General features: G+C 30.4%; 3 protein-coding genes across 8 annotated transcripts; all 3 read right to left on the reverse strand.

Moving 5' to 3' along the window:
- Window positions 1-1,145: 1,145 nt before the first annotated feature.
- On the reverse strand, window positions 1,146-1,694 carry LOC129288053 (EPIDERMAL PATTERNING FACTOR-like protein 8). Its single transcript, XM_054924377.1, has 2 exons — window positions 1,573-1,694; window positions 1,146-1,436 (listed from the first exon to the last, which is right to left on the reverse strand). Exons 1-2 carry the CDS (start codon window positions 1,661-1,663, stop codon window positions 1,201-1,203), a joined length of 327 nt encoding a protein of 108 aa, XP_054780352.1. The 5' UTR covers window positions 1,664-1,694; the 3' UTR covers window positions 1,146-1,200.
- A 6,869-nt stretch (window positions 1,695-8,563) lies between these two features.
- On the reverse strand, window positions 8,564-11,736 carry LOC129288610 (uncharacterized). 6 transcript variants are annotated; one of them, XM_054925274.1, is made up of 6 exons: window positions 11,598-11,615; window positions 11,355-11,477; window positions 10,390-10,646; window positions 9,443-9,539; window positions 8,987-9,053; window positions 8,564-8,893 (listed from the first exon to the last, which is right to left on the reverse strand). In XM_054925274.1, the coding sequence occupies exons 2-6, from the start codon at window positions 11,357-11,359 to the stop codon at window positions 8,840-8,842; spliced, it is 480 nt and encodes a 159-aa protein (XP_054781249.1). In that variant the 5' UTR covers window positions 11,360-11,477; window positions 11,598-11,615; the 3' UTR covers window positions 8,564-8,839. The 6 variants fall into 6 exon arrangements, with proteins under 6 accessions (XP_054781249.1, XP_054781247.1, XP_054781251.1 ...); XM_054925272.1 differs by having other exon boundaries at window positions 10,390-10,651; XM_054925276.1 differs by lacking the exon at window positions 11,355-11,477 and having other exon boundaries at window positions 10,390-10,651; window positions 11,598-11,736.
- An 8,788-nt stretch (window positions 11,737-20,524) lies between these two features.
- LOC129287613 (uncharacterized) lies at window positions 20,525-21,307 on the reverse strand. Its single transcript, XM_054923827.1, has 2 exons — window positions 21,066-21,307; window positions 20,525-20,953 (listed from the first exon to the last, which is right to left on the reverse strand). The coding sequence occupies exons 1-2, from the start codon at window positions 21,259-21,261 to the stop codon at window positions 20,727-20,729; spliced, it is 423 nt and encodes a 140-aa protein (XP_054779802.1). The 5' UTR covers window positions 21,262-21,307; the 3' UTR covers window positions 20,525-20,726.
- Window positions 21,308-26,370: the final 5,063 nt, after the last annotated feature.

The following is a 26,370-nucleotide window of genomic DNA, read 5'->3' on the forward strand; positions in this document are numbered from 1 at the left end:
AGAAAATATAGGTTTTTAAATTATTTTGCAAAAATTTTTAAATGTTTCCTATTTTATGTAATAATTAACATTTTAAAATTGTTGCAATAGGTCTTTCAAAAACTATTGTCTATTTTCTTGATTTTAGGTAACAGTTTTTCAAATGATTTGGTCAAATATAAGAAAACTGTTGTTTGAAATAATAGACAATATTCAAATTATAAACACTTAAAAACTATAACCTATTTTTTTTAGACAACATGTTTTAACCTTATAACAATATTTTTAAAGTGTTTCAGGATAACAAAAATGTTATAATGCGCACTACTTGTTAATTGTTATCTGCTGAGCTAAACGCTTTTTGTTGACTTTTGTTGGGCCGCATGACACTTAAGCGGATGTCTAATCAAAATTTAATAGAGTCATTTTCACGTTTGATACATTCTTTTAAGGATACTTGACATTTTGATCAATTTTTTGGATCATTTAACTTAAAATAAGTCCACTTAAATGCCACATGAGTAAAAAAGGTCAACAAAATGTATTTACCTAAATAGATAATGGTTGATGCATGAATTTAAGAACAAAAATGACTCAAAATCCAGTTCAGACACCTACGGACCCTATGCAAAAAATTTGAGAGTAAAAATGACATTTAATCCTACTACAATTCACTCTCGTGAGCTGGCATTCCACTTCTTGTGGCTTGTGAGATATACACGTCAAAACTCAGTAGTGATGTTTATTGTTATGTATTATCTCTCTTACCTTCAACTAAGGACACACAAGCAATTCATGTTTTGTCCACACCTGACTTCCAAATGAAGAATATTCGGTGTTACGTAAACCTGTTGATCATCATAACGACAAGATGGCATGATTTGCCTCAGTCAGTTAAAAATGATACGAGAACTTAGCCTCCATGTTTTGCCGGATTCATGAAATCTTTCATGTTCATACCCAAAACTGTATGTATTCTTAGCTTGCATGCGTATTGGCAAAATCATTAAAAAAATATAGTAAGAAGAGGAAGAGGTGGAGGAGCAAATAATATAAGAGTTCTTATATAGAATGGAATATGTATATTTATATATATATATATATATATATCTCACTGCAATGGACAAGCCAACTCAGAAGTAAGAGAGAGATAAACATCGGCAAAACATAGATATAGAAGCTCCGTTAATTAACGTAACGTCGAAGTTGAAGTAGTAGTTTTCATGGTTGAAAGAGCTTATTCCCACACATGCATTTCCATGAGAGCAGGTAATAAGGGTCATCGTCCCCAGGCGGCACCCCTCGCAAACTGAAACCCTTATTTGTCTGATGATGAGGAACCACCAAAGTGGCCATGCATGGCCTACACTTCTTGCACTTGTTCACACAAGCTGGAGGTCTCGACCCTATCACCTTCTTGCTTTCCTCCAAACCCAACACTGTTGCTGATCCACCACCTGCATTAATTAATGCCAAAAGCACAGTGAAGGATGATCAAGGTTTGAACCACATGAAACACGCAGCAGTTCAGATTTCAATAACAGTGTTTGTCTTTAAACCAGTAAACAGGACATGAGTGGCTTTTTTAATTACCTGACTTGTGAGGTAGAAATGTGAAGAAAAAGATGAAAGCCACAGTGATTATTGCAACTGTGGATGCTGGATGAGGGCGAGAATGAGCCATCAATGTAAATTACTGTGAAGAAAGCTGGTGGAGGTGGTGTTTTGGGGGAGAAGATCTCAGTATTGTGTAGCAGTGAAAGAAGTGTAGTGTGATCTGAAATGTGATTGATGGAGAGGTGAAGAAGAAGAAGAGAAGGAGGTCTTATTAAATGTATTAGAGAAAGTAGAGGGTTGTTTCCTAAGGAAGAGACACTGCTCTGATTCCATGGCTGTTTCGCCAATGAAGTATGCATTACTATAATCACACAACAGTGAAAATGGGTTAGCTTTATTATCACACAAAGTCTCCTTCTGGGAAAACGGTGATTTCTGACTTTGGATTGTTGCTGAACAGTGACTGGCTCGGCAATTACAATATGATCCCTTGGGATGATCATCAAGTTGATCTCTCTTCTCTCTTTTCTTTTACCTTTCCCATCAAATCATACTGTTATATATCCCCTCAACTTGCTAATTCAGCCACATTTGGTAGCATATGTGCATAAGAATTTCAAGGATTCTTCATCGCTTAAACATATGGCTTATGTGAATGGTGTAAATATATATATATATTATATATCATGACCTAAAAGATCTGCAAAATAATAGAACACGACTTTATAGTCGTTGGTCAAAATTGTCACAACCTTTTGTCAAATTAATTATGAGGTAGTGATGAGAAAGATAGAGCAGTTAATTTATTGCAGTCAGTGTAGTTTGAAAGACAATGGCTTTTTTTTTTTTTTTTGGTGGTGAAAGCATGAAAGACAAATGGGAAATAGTAGTTTTCAGTACTATCCTTTATGACAAATGGCAGTACCTCAGTGAACTTGCTTTATTTACTGTAAACTTTCTACGAAGTCAGGCGCTTCGCTGTATCTCATGTGACTGTCAAAAGCACCGTCCAGGGAAACTTTTGCTAACCATTGTTATTTGCACACACTTCGTAAGGCAAGTTTTCATTTCATCACTTTTACTTAAAAGATACCTCTCATTTTTTCTCTTCCTCTCTCCCTCAGCAGTACTCTCCTTGATAGGATCAGACAAATCTCATTAGAAGTACTTTTAAAGTACTTTTCCAGTCTTATATATTAATTATTTTTTAAAAATATAATTTAATTTATTTTATAAATTATTGATCAATAAAATTATTTTATTTTAAATTAAAATTTAAATTATTCTTAAAAAATAAAAAAGAGAAAAACAAAAAAATTAATATTATTTATTTATTTATTTAATTTTTATTTAAGGATTATATTTAAAATTTTATTAACTTTTATTCTTTATATCTTTATTGTATTGATATTGATGGAGTTAATAAAAATAATTTATAAATAAAATTAAAGAGAGTATTTCATATAGAGTTGGTAAACAGGCGGGCCTAGCCCATATGGGCTTGGTCCTTATGGGCCTAGGCCCTAAAGCTCGGTTACCCCAATTTTACCGTAAAATTAAAGCTCGGTTCTTATTCATACGGCTCAGGGCTGGGCTCGTAAGCCCGGATAAGAATAAAATAAAATAAAATAAAATTTAACATTAAAATTTATTTAAAATATTTTAAAATTTAACATATATCAAACCAAAGTCTCACATAATTTAAAAAATGAACAAAAAATTTAAAAGTTCAAATAAGATGAAGGCAAATATCATCATCAATCCTAATTAAGATCTCCCTCGTTATCATCCATAAATAAAATATTAAAACCCTTAGATGTAAGTCCACTTGTAAAAGATGGAGGCGGAGGCTCAATATTAATTATTTCTACAACTTTTTCATCATCACCTACAATAATTATTAATTAAATTATTTTATTATCAAATATATATATATACATATATCACAAGATAAAATATAAAAATTACTATAAAATGACACAAAACAATTCAACCAATTGCTGGTACAAAATATAAATCAATGTTTGCACATTATCTGAAAAGAGGTGAAAACAATACTTTGTGAATAGTAAAACGGGTTTCACGGGCCGCCCAGGCCGAGCCCATTTTTTTAGGATTTAAAAAGGCCGGGTTTCGAAGCCCGATTACCTTAAAAAATGCTAAATTTTTAAGCCCGAATCTTTATTAAAACAAATTTAAACGGACGACCCATCAAGTTCGACCCTTATTTTCAACTCTAACTTCATATTAGTGAATTAAATCTTATATAAAACTGATTCCTTGTTACTTTCAAGAATCAGGCAGCAACGTGAGAACTAAGAATCACTTTGTGCAGACATTAAGTAGTACTAGTCACTGTATTTCGTTTTTCTGCAAAATTTGGAGCTTCATCTCTGCTGTCACTGAACTCTACAGTCTATACAAACAGTTACTGCATTGATAATGGATATCCAATGGCAAGATATTTGGTATGATCACCGGAAACCAAACAGAGACATAAATGTTAACGATGCTTGTAAACAAATGAAGAGCCACGTAAAGTAAGAACCTGTGGACATAGGAGAGCGTGTGAGTGCAAAAGGAAGATCCAAAAGAAGGGGAACACTTTACTAATAGGATGAGTGAGATGCGTACGGACGAAGGAGAGAGGAAGATGATTGTTGCAGTAATGAAATGACAGTTTACCTTCTCTTCCACGTCTCGCTCCGACCATCACCACGCTCGTTACTGTTGGGATCATCTTGTCGGCGTCATTGCCGTACGCCTCTGTCACTGTTTCTGCTCTGCTCTGCTCTGCTCTTCTCTTCCCCTAAGCCCAATTCTCGGTGCTCTTCTTATCACCTGAGTGGTCAGATTTCAGCCTATCCAAATCTGATTAAGAATTTAAGATTTTCTGTAATTTTAAATAAACATAATTTTTAACTGTTACTCTAAAATTTAAAATAAACTTATCTTTTTAAAATTATAATTTTTTTAATACAAGATTACAGCATAACTATACAAAGAAGACAAACATTAAATCATGTCTAAAATTATAAGATTTTTACATTTAGATGAAGGATAATAAAATATCCTACTGTCAAAATTATTTTAAGAAAGCTGACAGGAAAGAAAGTCAGCACATTTGTTAGTTTTTTTATAAACATAATCAAATGTAATCACTCAATAATTTATAGTGAGATTTCTAATTTTTCTAATAATGTTAGAAAATGAGTGTCTTCCAATATAATTATGCTCGATGAGGGATGAAGCTTTCATTAAATTAGCATAAATATTGATTTTGTGAAGCTTAATATTCTAACAAAAGTTGAGACTTTCAAAAATTTTCACAAGCTCAATTGCCATATCAGGACAGCAACACAAGTATGTGAAAAATTCTTTAATTTAATTGTCTTTTTCATCCTTCATCATACCTCCATAAGCAATAGCACTGTTGATGTTGATAGATGTTAATAGTGCCATAAACAGTTATAATTTTTTCCAATGCAAAGAGTAGATTTCAATTATCGTATAGATTTCTTCTTTCAAGTAAAGAGGGCAAATGATAGATTCCTCATCCAAATTATGTTGCTACCGAACTTGGAACCACCAACTGCTTCAATAAGTTGATGAGCCCCCACTACTACCAACAAAATTTGAATCGATTAAAAATTATAAATTATAAATATAAAATATTTATGGTATGATCAGATTAATGAAAATTTAAATTTAAATTTAAATCAGATTTCTCTTTTAGATAGGCAAAATTTTTTGAATTTCCATCTCTTATTATATTTCTTTTGTAATTTAAAATTTTTTTATATCATTACCATTTGAAATTTCAATCACTTCAAACACCTTATTTTTCAAGTATTTTTACTATTAATGCCTCTCTAAGTCTCACATATTTCCTTATTTTTCATCATGTGAAAAATATGGATAAATGTATCACTTTTAATTTTTCATTTTCATTTTAAATCTCAACTTATCTTTTTTTATTTAAATTTTTTTAAACTACTGAAACAAAAAAAAATTGAATAAATGAATTCTAACATGTGATTTGAAAAATAAAATTTAAATTTTAAATTTCAAGTCCAAATCTACCAATAAAAAAGGGCACCTTAAATTCAATTTGGGTAGTTCAACTCCCATTAATGTGATGAACATCCAAACCAGTTTCTTCTTCCCCTTGCTTTTACACTTCTCATGCAATGTAATGCTAAATAATCATATTCAATTACAGTTATGCTATTGTAAAGTAACTCCTGATTTTATTTAGGGTTAATACGCATTATTATCTTGAGAGTATTTGAAGAAGTTATATGCATCGTAAAAAGAAAATGTGGAGCCAGGCAATGGATGATGTTTTAAATTTGTTCGCATTTTTTAACATTTAATATTATGTCAGTTATGAGTCCAAAAAATATCACCACTTGTACTAATAATTGACTTAACATTTATCGTTAAAAATGGATAACATGACGTTGGTGTTGACAAATTATGTCTTATGCGGCTTCATGATTTCATTTTTTTTTTTTTTTTACGTTCTCATAACTCTTCCGGAAAAACTTTTAGAGGGAAAGGTTTGCATTTCAACCCTCATATTACTGCTCCATTTTCCATTCTTTATTCTCTGGAATCTGGAATAAGCAAGGCATGTTTTTTTTCTTTTTGGTTCTTTTTGAACAAAACATGTGTTTTTTTTTTTCCATTTATGCTAGCATGGTACAGAATCTGAAAATTAAGTTATCCTTCTCATAAATGTAAATTGTTACATCATGTACAGAAACATTGATGGGTTCCGTCTGCGATGCTTTGGGGGGGGGGGGAGTGGAACTGTAATTTTTATTTTAAATAACATAATTTTAAATTTCTGCATTTTGTTTAAATTTTATTATATATATTTTTATTTTTTATATTTTAAATTTCTAAATTTTTATTTTTTAATATTATAGGTCTCTATAACACAATTTATGAAAAAATATAAAATACTTAAAAACAAAAGTTTAAATATCTAGAACATTGAAAAAAAAATATAAAGACCTAACGAGTAACATGTAGGGATTTAAAATTATGTTTTTTAAAATTTTTTTATTGTTTACATGTATTCTTTAATTAAAAATAATTCTATCCAAAATAGAGTCAAATAAGGGTGTTCAAAATTAATACAAACCAGTCACATAGAACCAAACAGATATGAACTAATAATAAATAAGGTTTGGTTTAGTTTTTATTTAAAAAAAAAAACTAATTGATTCAGTTTAGCTCAGGTTTTTGCTTTTGAAAATTTGAACTAAACCAAATTAAATTTTATTACATTTATCATATGTATTTTTATAAATTTGTCAAAGTCTTTTTTCCTTTTTCAAGTTTAGTTATTTGTAAATCATTAATAAAAACAAGTTACAATTAGCTAAATATTATTTGTAGTTTTTAAGATAATTTTTTAATTTTATAATCAAGTGTTTTAAAAATAGTATATTAATTTTTAATAGTTAATTATGCTAATTAATTGTTAAGACACAAGTCTTTTGTGTTCAATAGATTTTTTCACTACAAATAATAATTAATAGTTAAAAATTATTACTGAATATGAATATGTATTGGTGATTACAAAGAATATCTCATTAAAAAAGTTTAAAATTGATCTAAATCTAAATTAAACTACTCAAAAACAGGACCAAACTATTTGAAAGAAAAAATTAAATAGGTATGAAATTATAGTGAATCAATTGATTTGATTCTGTCTGATTTTTTTTTTAAAATTAAACCAAACTAAATATATAAATACCCTCATAATTATGCATTAAATATAAATATCCATTCGAACAAAAATTCCAACCTTAATTTAGCATGAGTAGAAACCTTATGCTATACTGTAAAAAAACCCTTGGTGGGTGAGACTGTTATTATTGCCTGACATATCTGGGACTATTACAAGTTCAAAGGCTGCGGTCAAATATGGGGCCCGCCGGGCCCGCAGCTGTATTTCTGCAGCCATTGACTTGCTTTCTTCCAATAATTTAATTTGGATAAGCAAGTCTGCATCGATCGTTTGGATTTCAATTGAGTATAATAAATTATAAAAATAATTGATTAAGTGGTAAATTTTAATCATAATTGATTATATTATAACACAATCTGTTTGGATATTATTTTTTTAAAATTAATTTTAACAGAATTAAAGATGTTTGGATAATTTAATTAGAATCAATTTTAGTTATATAAATTACTATATAATTTAATTTTTAAATACCAAATATCAATTTTTGAAGATGCAAAGTTCAAATTTTATTAAGAAAAAAAAAGGAGAAAAGAAGAGAGTTTGGTTTTATTTTTATTAAATTATGTGCTTTTTTTGTAATTTTTACTTGGGCCTGTCTTTATAATTTTCCCCAATATTTTGGACAAGCTTTTTCGCAGAAGCTCTAATTCTCAGCTTCTGAAAATAATCAATTTTTAGCCTGAAAATAAATTCTTCAAAAAAGTGGGTGTTTGGGTAATTTTTTGGAGAATCGATTTTTGGCCCAAAAATCGATTATATTCTCAGCTGTATTTCTGCAGCCATTGACTTGCTTTCTTCCAATAATTTAATTTGGATAAGCAAGTCTGCATTCACATTAGGTCTTGGTGTGTTTCACTTTTATATCACGATCTCTATCAATTAAAGAATGAAACCACTCTTCTAAATAATTTAGAGGCAGAGGGTGTTTGCTTTGTGCACTCGTCTCAGTTTATTAAATATTTCTAATTTTAATAAAATTTATTAAATATAATTTATAATCTTAAATTTTTTATAAATTTTCATAAATACCTTTCTTTAATAAGAAAGAAAGAAAGAAAGAAATTCAGTTTAGGAATGAAATATTGAGAGATAATATTGAAAGAAATTCAGTAAAAGAAAATCTCATTGTTTTCAAAATATATTATATTTTGAAATACCAAATCATCAACAAAAATGTCTTATAAAATGGAACAGAGAAAGTAGTGCATAATCACACTGTCATAAGTTCATCTGCTGGCGCACAGGATCTAAATCCTTTTCAAGTTGAAAATGATGAATTTGAACTTCACTCGTATTACTTTCTATGACAATGCAGTTCTGTCCTTATTGAAAGTTTCAGTTTGTGCGGGGCAATGGCTACTCAGCAAACTTCAAGAGAAAAGGATTGAATAGATGAAAAACTTGCCTCCCGTCATCAATTAATTCAGGTATAAATACAATTTTGCAGAGGATGCCCAAACTTCTCTTTCTGCAGAAGCAAGAAACTGAGATTTACTTTAGCTACTCTAACCAAACAGCACTCCCCTAATCTTTCATGCCTCAATCATAAAGGCCATCTCGTTCCCAGACGTCCACCAGAAAATCTACCATTTCCTGTTCAAATTAATATGAGAAATCTGTCAACAAAAGGGGAAAAAAAACAACTTTTGACTGATTTGCATTCATAGCTCAGAATTAGATGCTCACTGAAAGAGGGATTGGCTGAGAGAATGGCTTGTTGCTTCCCAGTAAACTTTCATATGTTGCATTCGAACTGCATTAACATGAATGTTAGCCCAAGCAGACTATACAGCTTACAAGAAACAAGAAATATATCTATGAATTTTGATCCCAAAAGAGAAATTTCATCAGGCTATTTACCAGACTCTAATATTTTTGCAATGTAAATAATGATGTACAAGATCTAAATATGCCATTTGGGAAGTCTACATTATGTAAATAATATGCTCGGCTCCTTCAGAAAGGCAGCCATGATCCACTTCGCTGCAAGAGAATACTTTCACACCATATATTTCAAATAAGAAGAGTCGTTTTCTCTTTTCTTCTTATAGGTACAATTTTATAAAGACCTTCTTGCCATTTAGCTACGTGCTTAATATAAAGTTCATTGGCCTTTCTATGACAAAATTTTGTGTAATTTACCTTAATCTGGGTTCTTGTTGCCGTTTTGTTTGGTTCGGATAATAAGATCTATTATTTCTTAACCAACGTTGCCGAGTCTGTGTCCAAAGAATATGACCTGCAAGAAAAAACCCAAGTAATTTTGGTTTTGCATTCTCTTCTTCCACGCTCATTTTCTAGTTATATGAACAAGCAAGAAAAATAACCATTGCACCCCCTTCTTATTCTCTAAAATCGCAACAAACACAAGGTAATAAGGGAATATAAACAGTCAAGGGGATTGTTAGGGGGCGAAAATGCAGAACTGTCCAAAGATGCCATGAAACCTGGTCGGTAATAAGAAGACGATTTTGGATCAGACTAAGATAAAAGATTCAGTCACCAAAAGCATTTGAACAGGGAAAAGGAAGCAACGCTTTAGCCCTTCGAATGTGAAGGATACGTGGCTAAAAAGAAGTATGTGAAAAGTGCTATTCCAACCTAGAAAAAGGGGTATGCTTAATAATTAAGCATACCAAAGCATACCCCTTTTTCTAGGTTGGAATAGCTAATTAAGCATGACAGTGACTCACATAAGAATCCATTTTTCCAAAAAGAAAAGTAGACAGAAAGCATTAAGAAACCAGGATAAAAGTATAGCTGCTGGCAAAAGCTCGACTTAATCATCACGTCACACAAATCAACTTTCATTTATCCCCAACATTGCATTTTATAGCCATGGAAACACCTAAAATGGAAGCAGTAAACAAAAACAATCACAGTCGCCCGATTAGAGGAAACAGGAAAGTAACTAAATTATAAAGATATCATCTTCTAGCTATTGACACTCATTTTAAAGAAAATAATTACAGCAGGCATAAAATTGTCCTTTTTTCATCACTTGTTTCGGTCAAAACCAATATCAAAGCATCCTAAACAATTTAATAAAGTAGCTCAAGCTGAATAATAAGAAAAGCAAGGAAAAATACCATGATTTATAAATTCAGCGGGATTACTGATTTTGCTAGAGGCACCATGAGGATCTAGCACTTGGTTTGTCGCACTGGTTGATGAGATGCTTCCTTGTGACAGAAAAGCACTATTGTCCATATCATGTGTGCTTGTGGTCCAGAAATCCTCCGATGTACTGGATTTCTTCAAAGCCTTACCTTGCATTGCCAGCCCTTTGGAAGGCGTTTCCACTGTGCTAATAGCCACGGGCTTTTGATAGCATCCAAGACAACCACTGCTCTGTTACAATGGCATTAGTTTCTTTTAGGCATCACAATATACTTTATGATTGTCTAAAACAGACAACATAAATTCAGACACCGCAATGTTATAGCTGCTAAAAGGTTAACACAGATTGGAACGCATTTGAGTGTTCTAACTAATAGCAAATTATCAGAGTAAGTCCGAGTATAGTACCAAGTCCATCTCACAAAACATAAAAATTAATAGCAAGTTATGATTAAGTCCGAGTTTAGCACCAACCAATTAACAAGTAAGTGGGGAACTATGCCTATAAATAAAGCAATTTTTAAGTAGATGAAACGGGAACCGCATGTGACAGTGTATATTACTCTCTAATAATTTTCTGCCGCAAGAATGAGGGGAGGAATGTTCTCATGATAGCTCATGCTTATCTCTACAAGTGCGCTGATTGCCGATAATTTAACCATATAATTGGATTAAGCTTGCCTATTTTCCATAATTAAAATGTTGGGATAGCGGCATGTGAATCTAAATCCTTTGGCATCAATTTTCCACAGACTTCAGGACAAAAGCATTCTTCTTCACAGATTTCAGGACAAAATGAACAAAATTTTGACCACGCCCGCACTTAAATGGAAATAAAAGCAGGAGTATTGATACCCGTCAGGGAATAAAATAAAAAATTTTCACCAGGGGAGTAGTTTAACTTATTCAGAAATGAATGAAATCGAAAACATACCCCATTCATTCAGCGTCTGGGATTACCAAAAAGCAAGTAAAATCCACTGAAGGATATTGCGGGGAACAAATAGCAAGAAGCCGACTCCAAAGAAAAGGGGAAAAAAAAAATCAGAGAGCAATCCTGACAATCGAAAACCAAAAAGATCAGGAAAAAAAAATTACGAAAAGAAACATTGATAGAGCGAATAAGAAGACATGAAGAAGTGAATGGGTTTGCGTGGGAAAAGAATCGAGAGATTGCCTTTGAAATTGTGTCGTATTAATATGGACTCATCGTTGCTGAAATCGACAGCCTCTCTTCTGATGTGAAAGATGTAGACGATGATGGCGTTTTGGAAAATAATTGGATTGTTGCTTCTTCTCTTCCCCCTTCGCCTACTCTGCTATTTACAGGCAAGTGGCCATTTTTTATTATCTTCTATTTAAATATTTTTTTGACCAAGCTGCGATTTAATTATTTGCTTATCTTGCATTTAATTTTTTTGACCAAGTTGGTAGAAAATATGTATTTATATCCTCAAGTAGTCAACTATTTGCTTTAAAAAAATGGCAAAAAAAAAAAAACTCATTCAACGTCAGACTGCTGGTCCATTATTTTTCTTCCATTTTCAAAATTTTTTAATTTAATGTAAAATATAAAATTACAGAGCTTGCTATTTTTATTTATTATTATTAATAATAGGACTTTTATCTAATTATATTGCAACCTGTGCAACAAATAAAAAGCGTAATCAATTTTCTTGTGAATAGCGACGCGCATGATCCTACCTAATATAATCCGTAAGTAAATGTAAATATTACAATAATCAAATTAATTACAATTTTGAAGATTAAATTATTGATATATACGATTTATGAGACTTAAATAACACAATTTAATATAAAATATTTATTTATTTAAATGACAAAGTATAAAAGACTGTGAAATCTCAGGTCTTAATAAATTGTGTCAAACATTCCCTTCCATCTCTAGCAAACTAATCAAATCCCCTTAATGGATAAGAATTTATGGCGCACTCCCTCCGTCAGTGGCGGAACTTGGACACGGACCGGTAAGGGCAAAATTTTTGGGAAGAACAGCAATAAAATCTTAAAATAAAAAATTAATAATAGTTAAATTTTGAACAAAATTCTCAGTAAAATTAATTATAAATATTAATTCAAATAGTTATAAATATAAATTTAAAATAAAAATTAATTGTTATATTTAAAATTTAAATTTGTATTTGCAATTGAAATTTTTAAATTTATAACGATTTAAAAATCGATATTTATAACTTACTTTTTTAATAAATTTATTAGTATCTAACTATTATAAATTTTTTCTTTTAAAACTTACTTGTCATTTTTCTAATTTTTTTTAGCGAGACATAAATGATATAAACTCTAACAATTTTAAAATTTAATTTTTCCCTCATAATCAATAAGTGAATAAAATCATTTATATTAAATTTTCTACATGTGTAAGAGTTAAAATTCAAACCCTAACTCTTTGTTTAAATAATAATGAGTCTTCACCAACAAATTTAATTTTCATGATAAATCTTTGAGAATTTAATTTAGAGGTCTTGTGCTCGACAACAAAAAATAATGAGTCCTCTATTATACATATCAAGTATCAACTTGATTTACTTAAAAAAATTAAACAATAAATTGAATATGTAAAAATCAAAATTGTTTAAAACTATATAAATGATTTCATTAAAACTCTAAAACAATAAAAAACAAACTGTTCCGCAAAAAACATAAGAATTAAAATACTTGAGATAAAAATTTCAAAAAAAAAGTAATTACTCAAAATATTTAAATTTAAATTATTTTAAAATTTCAGTTTTTTCTTATTACCCACTGTTACAAATTTTAATGATCTCATCATTAACTTCACTTCTCCCAATATTTCCACAACCTCTCATCTAGACCAAGGTAATTGTCGTCTTTCTCTCCTTTCTTTTTTCCTCTTCTCTTGATCATTTTTTTGATCAATGGATTCAAAATTAACACGTTAGCGGGGGAAAATTAAAACTTTATCCATATTTACATTAGGTATCACAAAAAAAGGGCAGTTGCCCACTTTAAAGGGCATATACGACTACTGATGATTTAAGGTGAGATTTGACATTACATCTTGATAAAAATAAAATTTTATTAATAATATTTTTTTTAATATTATCCTTCACGTTATATTTTTTTAAAATTTTTTATTAATAAAATATTAAATGAAAAGTATTTTAAAAATTTTATATTTTTATTTTAAAAATATAAAGTTATGAAGCCAATTTAATTAGTTTTATTAATATATATAATTTTATTTAAAAATATTTTATAATTTAAGATAAAGGAGATATGAATCGTAAATTTGTTGTTGTGTTTTCTTCATGCTAATTGTTATCTTGGGTTAACTTTTTGTTAATTAAAAAAAAAACTGGCATGTGAGCTTATCGAGAAAAAAAAAAAACCCTAGCATGTGAAGTTGTCGAGGTTTTATGCCAAGTGAACAGATGAAATACCATCAAGCTTAAAATATGCTAACCTTTACAATGCAGCAAGCAAAAATTTAAATTTTCATTGAATGAGATTTACATATTTAATATCCGTTCGTGATTCAAACATGATCACACTTATACACAACTAAAAGAATAAATTCATTTATATGTGTCCCAAATATAAGATTGTATTTGGATGGGTGGATTTAAGTTGAAAATTTAAATTTAAAATCTCATATTTAAAATCTTACATTTAAAATTCATAGATTTTAAATTCTTTATTTGGATGATATAAAAATTTTAAAATTTTAATATTAAAATCTTTTATTTAGATATAAAGTAAAATTTTAAATTTTAAATTCTATATTTGCATTTAAAAGAAACTTGAAAGATTGGTCAAACTCGATGATTCGAATGGCCAACTTTCAATAGAATCAAACAAACAAAGCCGATTGGGATTGTGGCACTGGTGACAATAGGAACAGGACCTCCGACTTCTATCAGGACTAGATTGTTGTGATGACGAGATGGGACGGTCGACTTCCACCGATACCAGATTGAAGGCTATAACAGGGATGAGACGATCGACTACTACTAGGATTGAATTGATTGCGACAATAAGGACTGTACGGCCAACTTCCACCAGGATCAGAATGATGAGGACCGGATGATTGACTTCCATTAGGCTAGACTGATAGGGACGACGGAGATCACACGACCTATTTCCACTGGGATTAGATCGATGCTAACGATAGGGACTGCATGGCCTACTTCCACTGAGACTAAACTAACAGTGATGACAGAGATCGAATGGTTGACTTTCATAGGGATCGAACCAACAGCGATGATGAGGACATGATGGCCAACATCCTATGGAACTGGATTAACACTGACGACAAGGACCGTAAGGTTGACATCCACCAAGACCAGACCGACGCCGACGATGGGGATTACATGGCCTACTTCTACTAAGACCCTACCTAGGTTGATGACGAGGACTGAATGGCCAACTTTCACCGAGACTAAATCGACAGGCATGACGAGGATCAGACGGTCGAATTCCACAGGGACTGGACCTACGCCAATGATAAGGACTAGACGGTCGACTTCTATTAAGACTGAACCAACAGGCATGATGGAGACCGAACGGTCGAATTCCATCGTGACTGGACCTATGTCGATGAAGGACTGGGCGGTCAAATTCTATAGGGATCGGACCTACACCAATGACGGGGATTGGATGGCCGACTTCTACCAGGACTAGACCGATAGGCATAATGGGGATCGAACGGCCGAATTTCATTGTGACTGGACCTATGCCGACGATAGGGATGGGAGGGATGACTTTTATTAAGACTGGACCGATGAGCACGACAGGGACCAGACAACCAAATTCCATTGGGATCAGATCAATGACAATGATGGGGATTGAATAAATGACTTCTACTAGATCAAAAAGGACTAACGGTGACCAGATTGAAGGCAATGGTGACGGAAGGTGGTCGATCGATCTTCATCATCATCGTTAATTTGGTCCAAGTGGAAGTTGGTCATCCAGTTCTCGTCGTCGTCATCGGCTTGGTCTTGGTGAAAGTTGGTCGTTTAATCCCAATTGTCGCCTTCTATTCAGTCCTAATGGAAGTTAGTCATCTAGTCCTCATCATAGCCGTTAGTTCAGTCTTGGTGGAAGTTGATCATTTAGTCCCCGTCATACCCATTGGTCTGATCCCAGTAAAAGTCGACCTTCCGGTCCTAGTCGTTGCTGTTAGTCCAGTCCCGATAGAAGTTAGCCATCTCATCTAGGTCAATGGTGGTAGCTTGTTTTCGTCAACTTTAATGATTCGGTCCAATTACCATTGGCAGATCAATCAAGCTTTCATGCATTTAGGTCAAAATACATAAGAGCTTGAGTTGGAACTTGAAGTAATTGGGGTTTAAAAATGATTTCAAATTACAAAGAAATGAAGGGAGAACTTGAATTTGGATTTGGACTCCATACATTTTTAATTATCCAAAAATGGATTTAGCTCAAATTCAAATTCAAATCTAAATTTATATGTATCCAAACATAGCATAAAGGAATTCCATCAATTTGTGTATTTCTCTCAATTCAGTTCATTTAAAATTTATTTTAATTCTTCTATTCTAATATGAAGACCACTTAGACATAAGTGTACCACTGTACATTCTCACGTGCGCAATTATTTATCATTGATTATTTTCTCAGTTGGTTAATTAATTATAAAGTGCTTTTGAGTAAGATATTATATATGTAGTATGCTCGACCAAATGTACATATATAGTTGAGCGTCTAACTTTTTAATCACTTACTTAAATATCATCGCCTCTGTCGATATGAGTTGATAACTATAATTTTTTTTATAGAAAAAAACAAAAGACTTAACCAAGCTGTCTTAGCTGACTCAGTTGTTCATCAAGCCAATTCTTTTATGACAAAGGGTTCATGAATACATCTAAGAATGTCCATGTTATGATTGCTACAATTGAGTTGGAATGTTGAATTATTTGAAGTTAGTTGAGATGTCATTTTATTATTTTGAAATGCAATTGAAATTTTGAATCCCTTACATTTATTAAAAAATATACATGTTTACATGTCATGTATTTCAAGGAAAAATTATATACATACAAATAAAGAAATATATTTTCGGAGGGAAAAAATTACATTGAGATTTCTTTTATATTTAAATTTTATTTGTAAAAAATTGTCAAAATTAATTATGGACCCCTTATTTTAGGTAACTTTCAATGTCACCCTAGGTTTAAGTCTCTAGATTTGTCACTGTTTGACAACGTTTAAACCTAATTCAATAATACATTTAGTTATATAAAAATGTGAAGTCCATGCACAATTAATTTATTTTCTTTCCTTTTTTTTGGAAATTCATTAACATGTAAATGCAACATACTTAATTTAATCCTCTATATATTGTATATAAATAAAACAAACGTTTGCCGTATAATTTCAAACTTAATGGAAATTGTTGACTCACCTAATGAGTTTGACAGAATCACAATAATATTTCGTAAATCAGCAAAATTGAAAATTCAGAAACAAACGTTCATTGAAGGATAGGACTTCCCTGTCTGTCATACTCTCTGTCAAGAACGCAAATGTCAACTCATCCAAAAAAAAAAAAGAAAAAAAACAAATGTCAACATTCTCTGACCAGGATGCGCAACATATGGGCTGGGCCCATCCTTATTTGAAAATTTGGGTTGGGCCCATCCTTATTTTTTATAGATTTTTTAAATTGTATGGACAAATTTTAATGAACTAATATATTTTAAGGAGAATTACTTACAAATCTTATTCACTTGAAAATACTAAAGTTTAATATATAAATATAAAAAGTTTAACTTGTAAATAGATTGAAGAATTAATTTTTTTTTATTTGGGACATGATTGTAATTTTTTCTATATTTTATGCATATACATTTTTACAAAAATAAATCCGTATATATAATTTTGATTACTTATAGGTATTCTTTTATTAGAAATAATCCTATTCAAGACAAGTCGAGTATTAAATGCGAGCATTTTTTTAACAAAGATTCACATATTGATTTGCTATATCATGAGAAATTAAACATAATCCTCCCTAATAAATAAATCAACATAGTGATGGACAAAATAAAATTTTATAATAAGTATTATAGATGAACACATATACTACAATTTAATTCTTAGATCAATATTAAATACATGATAAGTCTATAACAACTACTATCAATAAGGAGTACAATTTTTTTTTCTTCAATTTCTTATCACAATATTAAATTATTTTTCAATACATTGCACCCATAGCGTGTCTACTTTTTTAATAATATTTATTGCCTTTAGTGGCGGCTATCTTGAACCCCAAGTTGCCTTGAGTGTTATAATTAAACTGTCAAGGTATGGAAGCATCCTTTATCGATGCTGATTCAATGTTTTTAAAATCTGTTTCATAGCCTCTCTTCAAAAACATTATCTTCATCAATTTTTTTGATGCAGGACATTTATAAAATTGCTAGTTTCTTTAGTTTTGTTATTTTCAATGTATTTCAGGATGACTATCTTTTCTATCCTTCTTTTTCTTTTAATTTTGCGGACACTTTATTATTGTAATGTTTGTTTGTTTTTAATAGTATTGATCTTTTAATAAAAAAATAGAGGGGATAAATTTTATATCGTTGTAAATAGAGGGGATAAATTTTAAATCATTGTGTGTGTGTTATAACTATATCACCAAAATCAACGAAAATTAGTTAAATTATTAATATTGCTATTTTTTTTAATTTACTCTTATTAAATGTATCATCTTTAAAAATATTTTCTCTCCTGTGATTTTCTATTCTCTAAGTATCAAAAATCTTAAAATGGTAAAGTTGGAAGAAAATAATTAATGATCCCACTTTTTTTATATAAAGTTATTTATAAAAAGGATTATAAACTTTTTATAAAAAATGATTTATATATAGTACCGGCAGAAAGGGAGTATTGTTTACAAAATGCATAATGATTCGCTGTCCCAAACGTTTTGAAATTTTGACCTGATAATTTATTAATATTACAACTTAATTAAATGCACTGGGAATATTAGGTCAACCTAGTTTTTATTTTTTTTTTTGAAAAACACAACTATTGATATAAATTGTCTCTAATCCTGTTTATAAATTATTTTTAATATATTTTACTGAAATAAAAAAATTTAAATTTTATTAACTTTATATTAAAATTTAATAAGTTTATACTTTTATTGTTAATAAATATTCTTAAATCTCATTAATAATATTTTTATTCAAGATATTTAATAAGAGTAAAAATGTAAAGATGAACATTAAGGATTAACAAGTATTCTATAAATAAAATTAAATTTTTTCTCTTTTTTCTTTATAAATAGAATTAAAGACGTATAGTTTCAACATTTTTTGCGTCAAAACAAAATTTTTAACATTTTTTGATATAAGTCCTTAAAATTTTTTGTTATTGCTCTGGATCCCTTTAAATCATCCTATCTATAATATTAGTATATTTGCTTTTGAATATGCCTAAAAGGATGACGAGAAGATACTAACAATATTAAATGTATTAACATGTGATTAACAAGGTTAAAAATAAAAGGACTAATGTTAAAAACAACATTAATCACAAGTAAACATATTTAACATTATTAGTACCATTTATCATTCTTTTAGTTATATTAGAAGAAGAAAGATTAATGTTGTACACAGGATAAACTATAGAAACATGAAACAAAGGAAAAAAAAAACAAAACAAAACTTTAAAATCATACATTTTGTTCGTACTTTGTCATAAGTCTTTGTATTTTTTTAATATTTTAAGTTTTTATATTTTTATTTTTTAGTATTTTAAACTATATTCATTAAGTAAGTGTAGAGACTTAAATTTATGTTTTACAAAAAAATACATAAGCTTATATTAAAATAGGTCAAAATAGGGACCAATAGTTACTTAGTTAAAGCTTATGAACTAACTCAAGCTTGGTGTTCAAATATTATTTATCGAGCGGCTAATTAGCTTTTACAAAATTTTGATAAAATTAATAATAATGAATAATTTAAAAAAAAAATGTAACAAAGGCTATATTTAGAGCTTAACATGGTGACTGATGAGAACAGTTCCTTGTCACCTACGCCCACTAAGAATCTAGAAAAAGAGGAAAGTGGGGCAGACAAAATCTTAAATCTTTATCCAAAGTTATCAGAAGAATGATATTGATGGGTATGAGATATTCATATTTAATCTCAACCGTTCGAATTGATTTAGGGAAAGCGACAATTACAACTTTGTAAACATATATTGACAATTGACATCAAAATGTCGAAAAAAGATCATGACCTCTATTTATAATTAAAATATTTTTACTTATTGAAAAAAATAATAAGAGGTTATCCATGAATTGAATAAAAGTTGATTGCGAAGTTAACAAAATATTATTTTATTTGTGAATATATATGAAAAGTCAGTAATAAATTTTCATGTATACGTGCATAGTTATTTGTGAATTTATAAAAAGTCATGTGTCAATGAATGTTTAGCGATATTAAAAAGTCTTTAAATCATTGATTTACGGTTACGACTATTCATAGTCATTTACAATTAACATTCCACATATTCATAAATAATATTTTTTAAATTCATAACTAATCATTCAAAAATTATAAGTGATGCCAAAATTTACAAAACTATCTATTTATTCAAAATTGAATTTTTATAAATTTAATAATACAATTCCTAAAATTCATAAATGAATTTTCACAAATAATGTTATACAATTAATTTTTGTTATATTCAGGAGTCACGATCCATTTATTATTTTAATATTTATATATTTTTTAATTACAAATAAAAACATGATTCCTCCATAATATTTTAAATTTTTAATAAATTGAAGTTTTTAATCGTGATTAATGTCTTCACGTAATAGTCATTTCCAACATTTTAAACACAATTTTATTTTAATAAATACACTATTTTAAATAAAAATAATCTTTTCACTATGACTTCTATAAAATAAATTTATCATCAAAAATTATATATTAAAAATTTTAAATTTAAATCATTTAGATCAAATTTTCGTGACAAATAATAGGAAATTAGATATAATATAGTAATAATTAAAATATTATGAGAAATATATATAAAAAAATCCAGCTCCAGACCATTCCACTTGATAAGACAACTGAGAGGAAAAAACAAAGCAAAATCCAATATAGTATTTACAATAGCAAAATCCCCTCCCCCAACACACCAAAAAAAAAAAAAAAAAACCCCTCTCGAGGCTCACTCTTTTCATAAAATGATAATGGCAAAGAAAATAGAGGAGACAGAGCGCGAAAGTTCCAGATTCCTAAGTACGTTAAGAGCATTCCATCTTACGTACTCTGTCTTTCAAAATCCCATTATACAGAGCGATTCGGTTCGCTGGCACTCCCATCATTCCTTCAATTTCATCTCTGCAACTTCTTGCTACTCTGTTTTGCTTCCTCTGTTCGTTCTCTGCCTCATCATTCGCTTCCATCACATTATCTGCAAATTTCACTTTCTTCTTCTTCTTCTCTTTCTTTCCATCTACTTTATTTTCCTCTGGAAAATGTACACAAAAAAAAAACACCACATCACTCGCTGAAGACGAATATATAAAGATTGTTAGGATCAGCAGAAGAGAGGAAAAGGCAGAGGAAACCAAATTAATTACTTGAACACAAGCAAGGTTGTAGGATTTGTTTGTCAGAGTCCCGAGAATCAGAATTCCCAGAAATACAGGGTCGTGGGGGAATTATTTTCCTAGAGAAAGCAAGATAAATCAAAGTGGATGATAAAACCATGGCAGCGGCTAAAACAAGACCTCGCGAAACAGAAGTCATGCTATCAGAACAGAGCAGTTGTATCATGCTGGATTATGTTGACAGAATGAGAAAGACTCGTACATATAGAGAAGGGGGTAGGCTTGAAAAGTATTTTGGGTGGAGGAAAATATTAAATTGAATAAGAAACAAAAAGAAAGGAATGGAAATTTCCCAAGATGATTACAGTAATAGGGGAAAAAATGGCACTTTTTCATTGGTTGTGGCTGATGACTAGGTGAGTGCAAGAATCCGGAGATTTCTATAGGCTTTTGGAATTCGGTTCTGCTTTTGCTCATATAGAAACTGGTAAGAATTGGGCAAAAAGGTCCATGAAAATTCATATTATTGTTGTTTTTAATTCTATTAGTATCTTGGCCTTCTACTTTTTATAACATGCTTTCCATTCTTTGTTTTATATTATTTCTTTTTTTTGCCAACAAATGCTTTCTATTACTGAAAACTTTACACAAATGGTATTTTCATTTAATCATAAGTAAGAATTATGTTATGTTGGATTATTTGTTAAGTATTGATGATTGATAAATTTCCAAATAGTTTCCAATGCAATAATATAATAAATCTCACTTCCAATAAATTAATTAATTATTTTTAAACTAATATTTTCTTTTTATATTTATATTTATTTAATAGAGTGTTTTACTTAAAAATAAATACAAAATAATTTCTTTATTGAGAATATTTTTGGTATTAATTACATCTTAAAATATTAAAAATATTTTATATTTTTTTTAATATCAAGCTTTTTAAAAATACTTTACATTTTTTAACAGATGGAGTATAATAAAAATTCATTTTCAATAGTTTCAAAGTTCACTTTTTTTTTTATATAGTTACATGAATGGGTCCAATTTGAGCATTATTGGATCCAATTAGGGGTAGCTGTCCTTAAAACTTTTTAAAATATAGTTATTTAATTGCATCACATTCAAGAAATGTCTAGTTTGATTGGCTCTTCCAAAAATGTTGTCTACCCCTAATGGCATCGTATTCAAGCAAATGTCAAGTCAAAAACACAAGGTTATTAAAACTAGATTGGATCGATCGGTTCGATTGATTTAACTGAAAACCTGCCAGGTATCCGGTTCGAAGATGATGCAGAACTGGTGGGGGAGAAAGAACCGGCCATGAACCTCCTGAACTGACGGTTCAGGCAGTCCACCATTATTTTTTTTCTCCTTCCCACTTTGTTGAAACAACGTCGTTTTGCTTGTTCTGGTAGAACCTAATTTTAGGTTCGTGATTCTCTAATTCTCTCAGCCCTCACACTCACAGAACACTCCAGAGTCCAGACCGAGTCATAAAAGTGCTCCACTTTCCTTTGCTTTGTCTCGATTTTGAAGCTCAAGTGCAAGCTATCGTGGAACCCTATCAAGTGAGCTGTTGAAGAATCTATCCAACGAGCTTCTGCAAAACTAGTTTGGCAAACTTCGCGAGCTCTCACCTGGTCATCTTATTCACATTCCTTGCCTCTCTTTCTCAATTTGACCATCGTCCTGCCTCTCTTCTGTTCGTCACATCTTCGTTGGACTTTAGCATCTTCATTCTCGAGTCTCGACTGACCTCTCATCTTTGGCATCTTCCAGTTCGATCAGGTCCACTTCCAACCTCGTCTGCCATCTTCAATCTTCATTAACAGGTTAGAGCTCTTACTCTTGAAGCTTGATCAAATGCTTTATAGTTTAATAAATAATTAGTTTTGTGATTCTAGACGTCTGGGTGCTGATTACTGATTGCTAATTTACTAATTTTGATTATATTTTGATTAAGCTTAGTTGTTTTTTATGGATTTGGAACCTCCTACTCTTGCCACCGAGCCTAATGTGCAAGTTAATAATCTTGATCCTCCTCCTATCGTTGGCACTCCTTCTGGCTCAACTCTAAATAGTAATAGTACCCCATAAACTGCTGTTAGTTTGAATAGTAATGATGCCTTTGTGCTTCAAGTATCACCTACACCATCTCTACGAGGGAAAAGTGATCGTCCATGGCAGCATTTTTCTTTTAAAAAAAAGGGGAGAACCTGTGTGTATACTTGCCTTCATTGCTCCTCATCATTTAGAGGAGGTGGGATCAATAGGGTGAAGTAGCATCTTGCAGGTATTTTAGGAAATATAATTTCTTGCAAGAAGGTTCTATATGATATTCGCCATAGGATGGTTCAATCTTTAAAAGAAGTTTCATTGGCGAATAAAAGGAAGCTTGATGATCCAGACATGTCTGAAGAGTTTGTTAATAACCTAGAATGTGAAGTAATGGCTCCAAATTCAGAGCTAAGTAAGTAAGCTAAGAAGGCAGGTTCTAACAGTATTACTATTGTGAAAAAAAAGGAAAAACTAGTGGGGCTAATAATTATTTTTTCCTAAGGTCAACTCCTAACTCCCAACTAGGGCTAAGGAGTATGTGGTCATCTAAAGAAGCTTAGTGTAAAGCTAAATTAGCTATTGCTAAGTGGTTATATATGAATTACATTTCATTTAATGCTGTAAGTTGTCTATATTTTCTGCTTATTTTGGATGCAATTGCTGCAATTGGCCCAGGTTTTAAAGGTCCTTCATTTTAGAAGTTAAGGGTTAACTTGTTGATTGATTGTAGAAAAGAGTATCAACTGCTTATTGAAAGCCATCGAGCCATTTGGACAGAAAGTGGCTGCATACTCATGGCTGATGGCTGGACTAACAAAAGGCAACGGACATCAATAAATTTTCTAGTTTATTTTCCTGTTAGCTTAGTTTTTGTAAAGTCTGTTGATGCTTTACATATAGTCAAGGATGCCAAGAATTTGTTTTCTTTGTTTTGTGAAGTTATTGAGTGGGTTGGTCTTAAAAATATAGTGCATGTTGTGATTGATAATATAGCCAATTATGTAGCTGCTGGAAGGTTGATTTGTGAAAAATATAATCATATCTATTGGTCACCCTGTGATACTCATTGTTTGAATCTTATTTTGAAGGACATTGCAAGCATGCCCCATGTAGTTGACCTTGTAACAAAGGCATAAAAAATTACTTTTTTTTGTGTACAATCATATGGCTTTTCTTTCATCGTTTAGGAGAAGAGATGGTTGGATAGAAATTGTGCACCCAAGAGTGACTAGGTTTGCTACTACTTTCATTACATTGAAAAGTTTGCATGAGCACAAGCATGACTTGCAAGCCTTGGTCTTAGATAAGAACTTTCATGATAATAAACTATCAAGGACTAAAGCTGGACAATTAGTTGGTGACATTGTGTAGGACAAGATTTTTGGGATGATTGCCATCAAATTAGATGTCTTATGGGTCCTCTTATCAAGCTACTAAGAATTATAGATGCTGATGAAAAATCATTTTTAGGTTATGTTTATGAGGGTATGCAGAGAGCAAAGAATTCAATCAAAAATTTCTTTTGTAAAAAGAAGGAACAATACATGCCTTACATAAGCATAATTCAAGCTCGGTGGGATAAGCATTTAAAGTGTGATTTGCATGCAACATCCTACTTTTTAAATCCATTCATGTATGACCAAGGATTTATTGAGAAGAGTAGAGTGACAGAATCAATGTTGGACTATTTTTCAATATACAAGTCTACCTATAAATATTTTGACATGATTTCTAAGATGCAAATGTACCGTAAGTGCCGAGGCTCTTTTGGCGGAGAAGAAGCTCATAAAATAGCAAATGAAATACAACCTGGTTAACTTCTTACTCTTTTTTTCTTTTATTATAATTTTATATTAACTAATATTAATTTGTTTGAATTTGATGTAGATGTCTAGTGACAATGTTTTGGAGGTAGTGTTCCAATATTACAAAAGTTTGCAATTCACATTCTGAGACAAACTTCTTCTTCAGGATGTGAAAGAAATTGGAATTTATTTGAAAGAATTCATACCAAAAAAAGAAATAGGCTAGAACATGAAAGATTGAATAATCTTGTGTTTGTTAATTACAACTTGCGTTTGCTAAACAAGTGATCATTAATCATTACTCAAATCTAAAATAATTCTCTTTAGCTTCAATAACTGAATGATTAGGGATTTGATTGTGATTTTTTTTATATATAAGGTCAAAATTGAAGAAGGTGAGCTATGATCCTGTTGATTATGAATCAATTAATAAGCTTGAGTATTGGATAGCTGAGGAAGTTCCAACTTCAAATCTTGACTTTATTGTTGAGGAAATTTAAAATGAAGATTTTCTTGGTGGCAATGCATGTCCTTCTGAATCCGGTCCTGAATTAAGGGAAAATGAAGGTTGCTCCTTTTCTTTTTACATTAAAGCTTTGTTTAATTTATATTTTATTCATTCATTATTTATATATCAATACTAACTATTTTTGTGTCAAATATCTGTCTAGGTGCTGTTGAAGATGTGAATGTTCTACAGTCTCCTATTTTGAATTCACTAAAATCTATAAGAGTTGAAGGAGATGTTTGTGATCTTCAACATGATTTTAGAGAGTTTAATTTAAAAGATCTGTATGGTAATTAAATGTTGTAGTTTTTTGGTTGAATTTGGACCATTAGATTGTATGAGAATGTTAGACTGTGGTGTTGTGCTGTGCATGACTATGAATGACTTCGAAGTTTGAAGTTTGAATTTTGAACATAGATATTACCTACTTTTCTACTATTAATTAAAGCTGGGCAAATGGGTTGAGCTCGCGGGCTAGCTCGTTTAACCAGTAAAATTTGACTGGTTGGGTTAAAAAATTGACCCCTTTTTTAAAACGGGTTGGGTTAGCCTAACCTGCAAAACTAGCGGGCTAAAATGAGCTGGCTCGTGAGGTAACATATTTTTTCAAAATAAGTTTTTTATTTTTTAATCACATTATATTTATTTTATAAATCTATAATAATAATAATATTTCTCAAATATATAATTTATGACTCTCAAATATATTCTTTACATTTGAAATATAGTGTAATTTTTTTTACAATTTACAAATAAAATTTTTATTATAGTTTGTAAATCAATAATTCATTAGTTTTTATAAAATTATTTTAAATATATATTATTTATTTATCTCATAAGATCTATTAATTGAAATAATAAATATAAATTCATTGAAAAAAATATGGGTTTATATTTAAAATTTTTTCTCATTGAGAAAGATAACACACCTAAGCGAGAAGATGATTGATAGTAAAAA

Source organism: Prosopis cineraria, unplaced genomic scaffold (assembly GCF_029017545.1).
Source record: "Prosopis cineraria cultivar Desert tree isolate PC_DT_omini unplaced genomic scaffold, ASM2901754v1 PC12, whole genome shotgun sequence".
NCBI classification, from domain to species: domain Eukaryota; kingdom Viridiplantae; phylum Streptophyta; class Magnoliopsida; order Fabales; family Fabaceae; genus Prosopis; species Prosopis cineraria.

Bases quoted from the DNA above. Each gene is read 5' to 3' on its own strand.
- LOC129288053 (XM_054924377.1), bottom strand. From the start codon at position 1,663: ATGGCTCATTCTCGCCCTCATCCAGCATCCACAGTTGCAATAATCACT. The intron at 1,437-1,572 runs GTAATTAAAAAA...TAATTAATGCAG, and splicing joins ATTTCTACCTCACAAGTCAG to GTGGTGGATCAGCAACAGTG.
- LOC129287613 (XM_054923827.1), bottom strand. From the start codon at position 21,261: ATGATACAACTGCTCTGTTCTGATAGCATGACTTCTGTTTCGCGAGGT. The intron at 20,954-21,065 runs GTAATTAATTTG...TACATTTTCCAG, and splicing joins ACAACCTTGCTTGTGTTCAA to AGGAAAATAAAGTAGATGGA.
- LOC129288610 (XM_054925272.1), bottom strand. The intron at 9,540-10,389 runs GTATTTTTCCTT...TTTTTCTTGCAG, and splicing joins CGCTGAATTTATAAATCATG to GTCATATTCTTTGGACACAG. The intron at 8,894-8,986 runs GTGAGCATCTAA...TAATTTGAACAG, and splicing joins CTCAGCCAATCCCTCTTTCA to GAAATGGTAGATTTTCTGGT.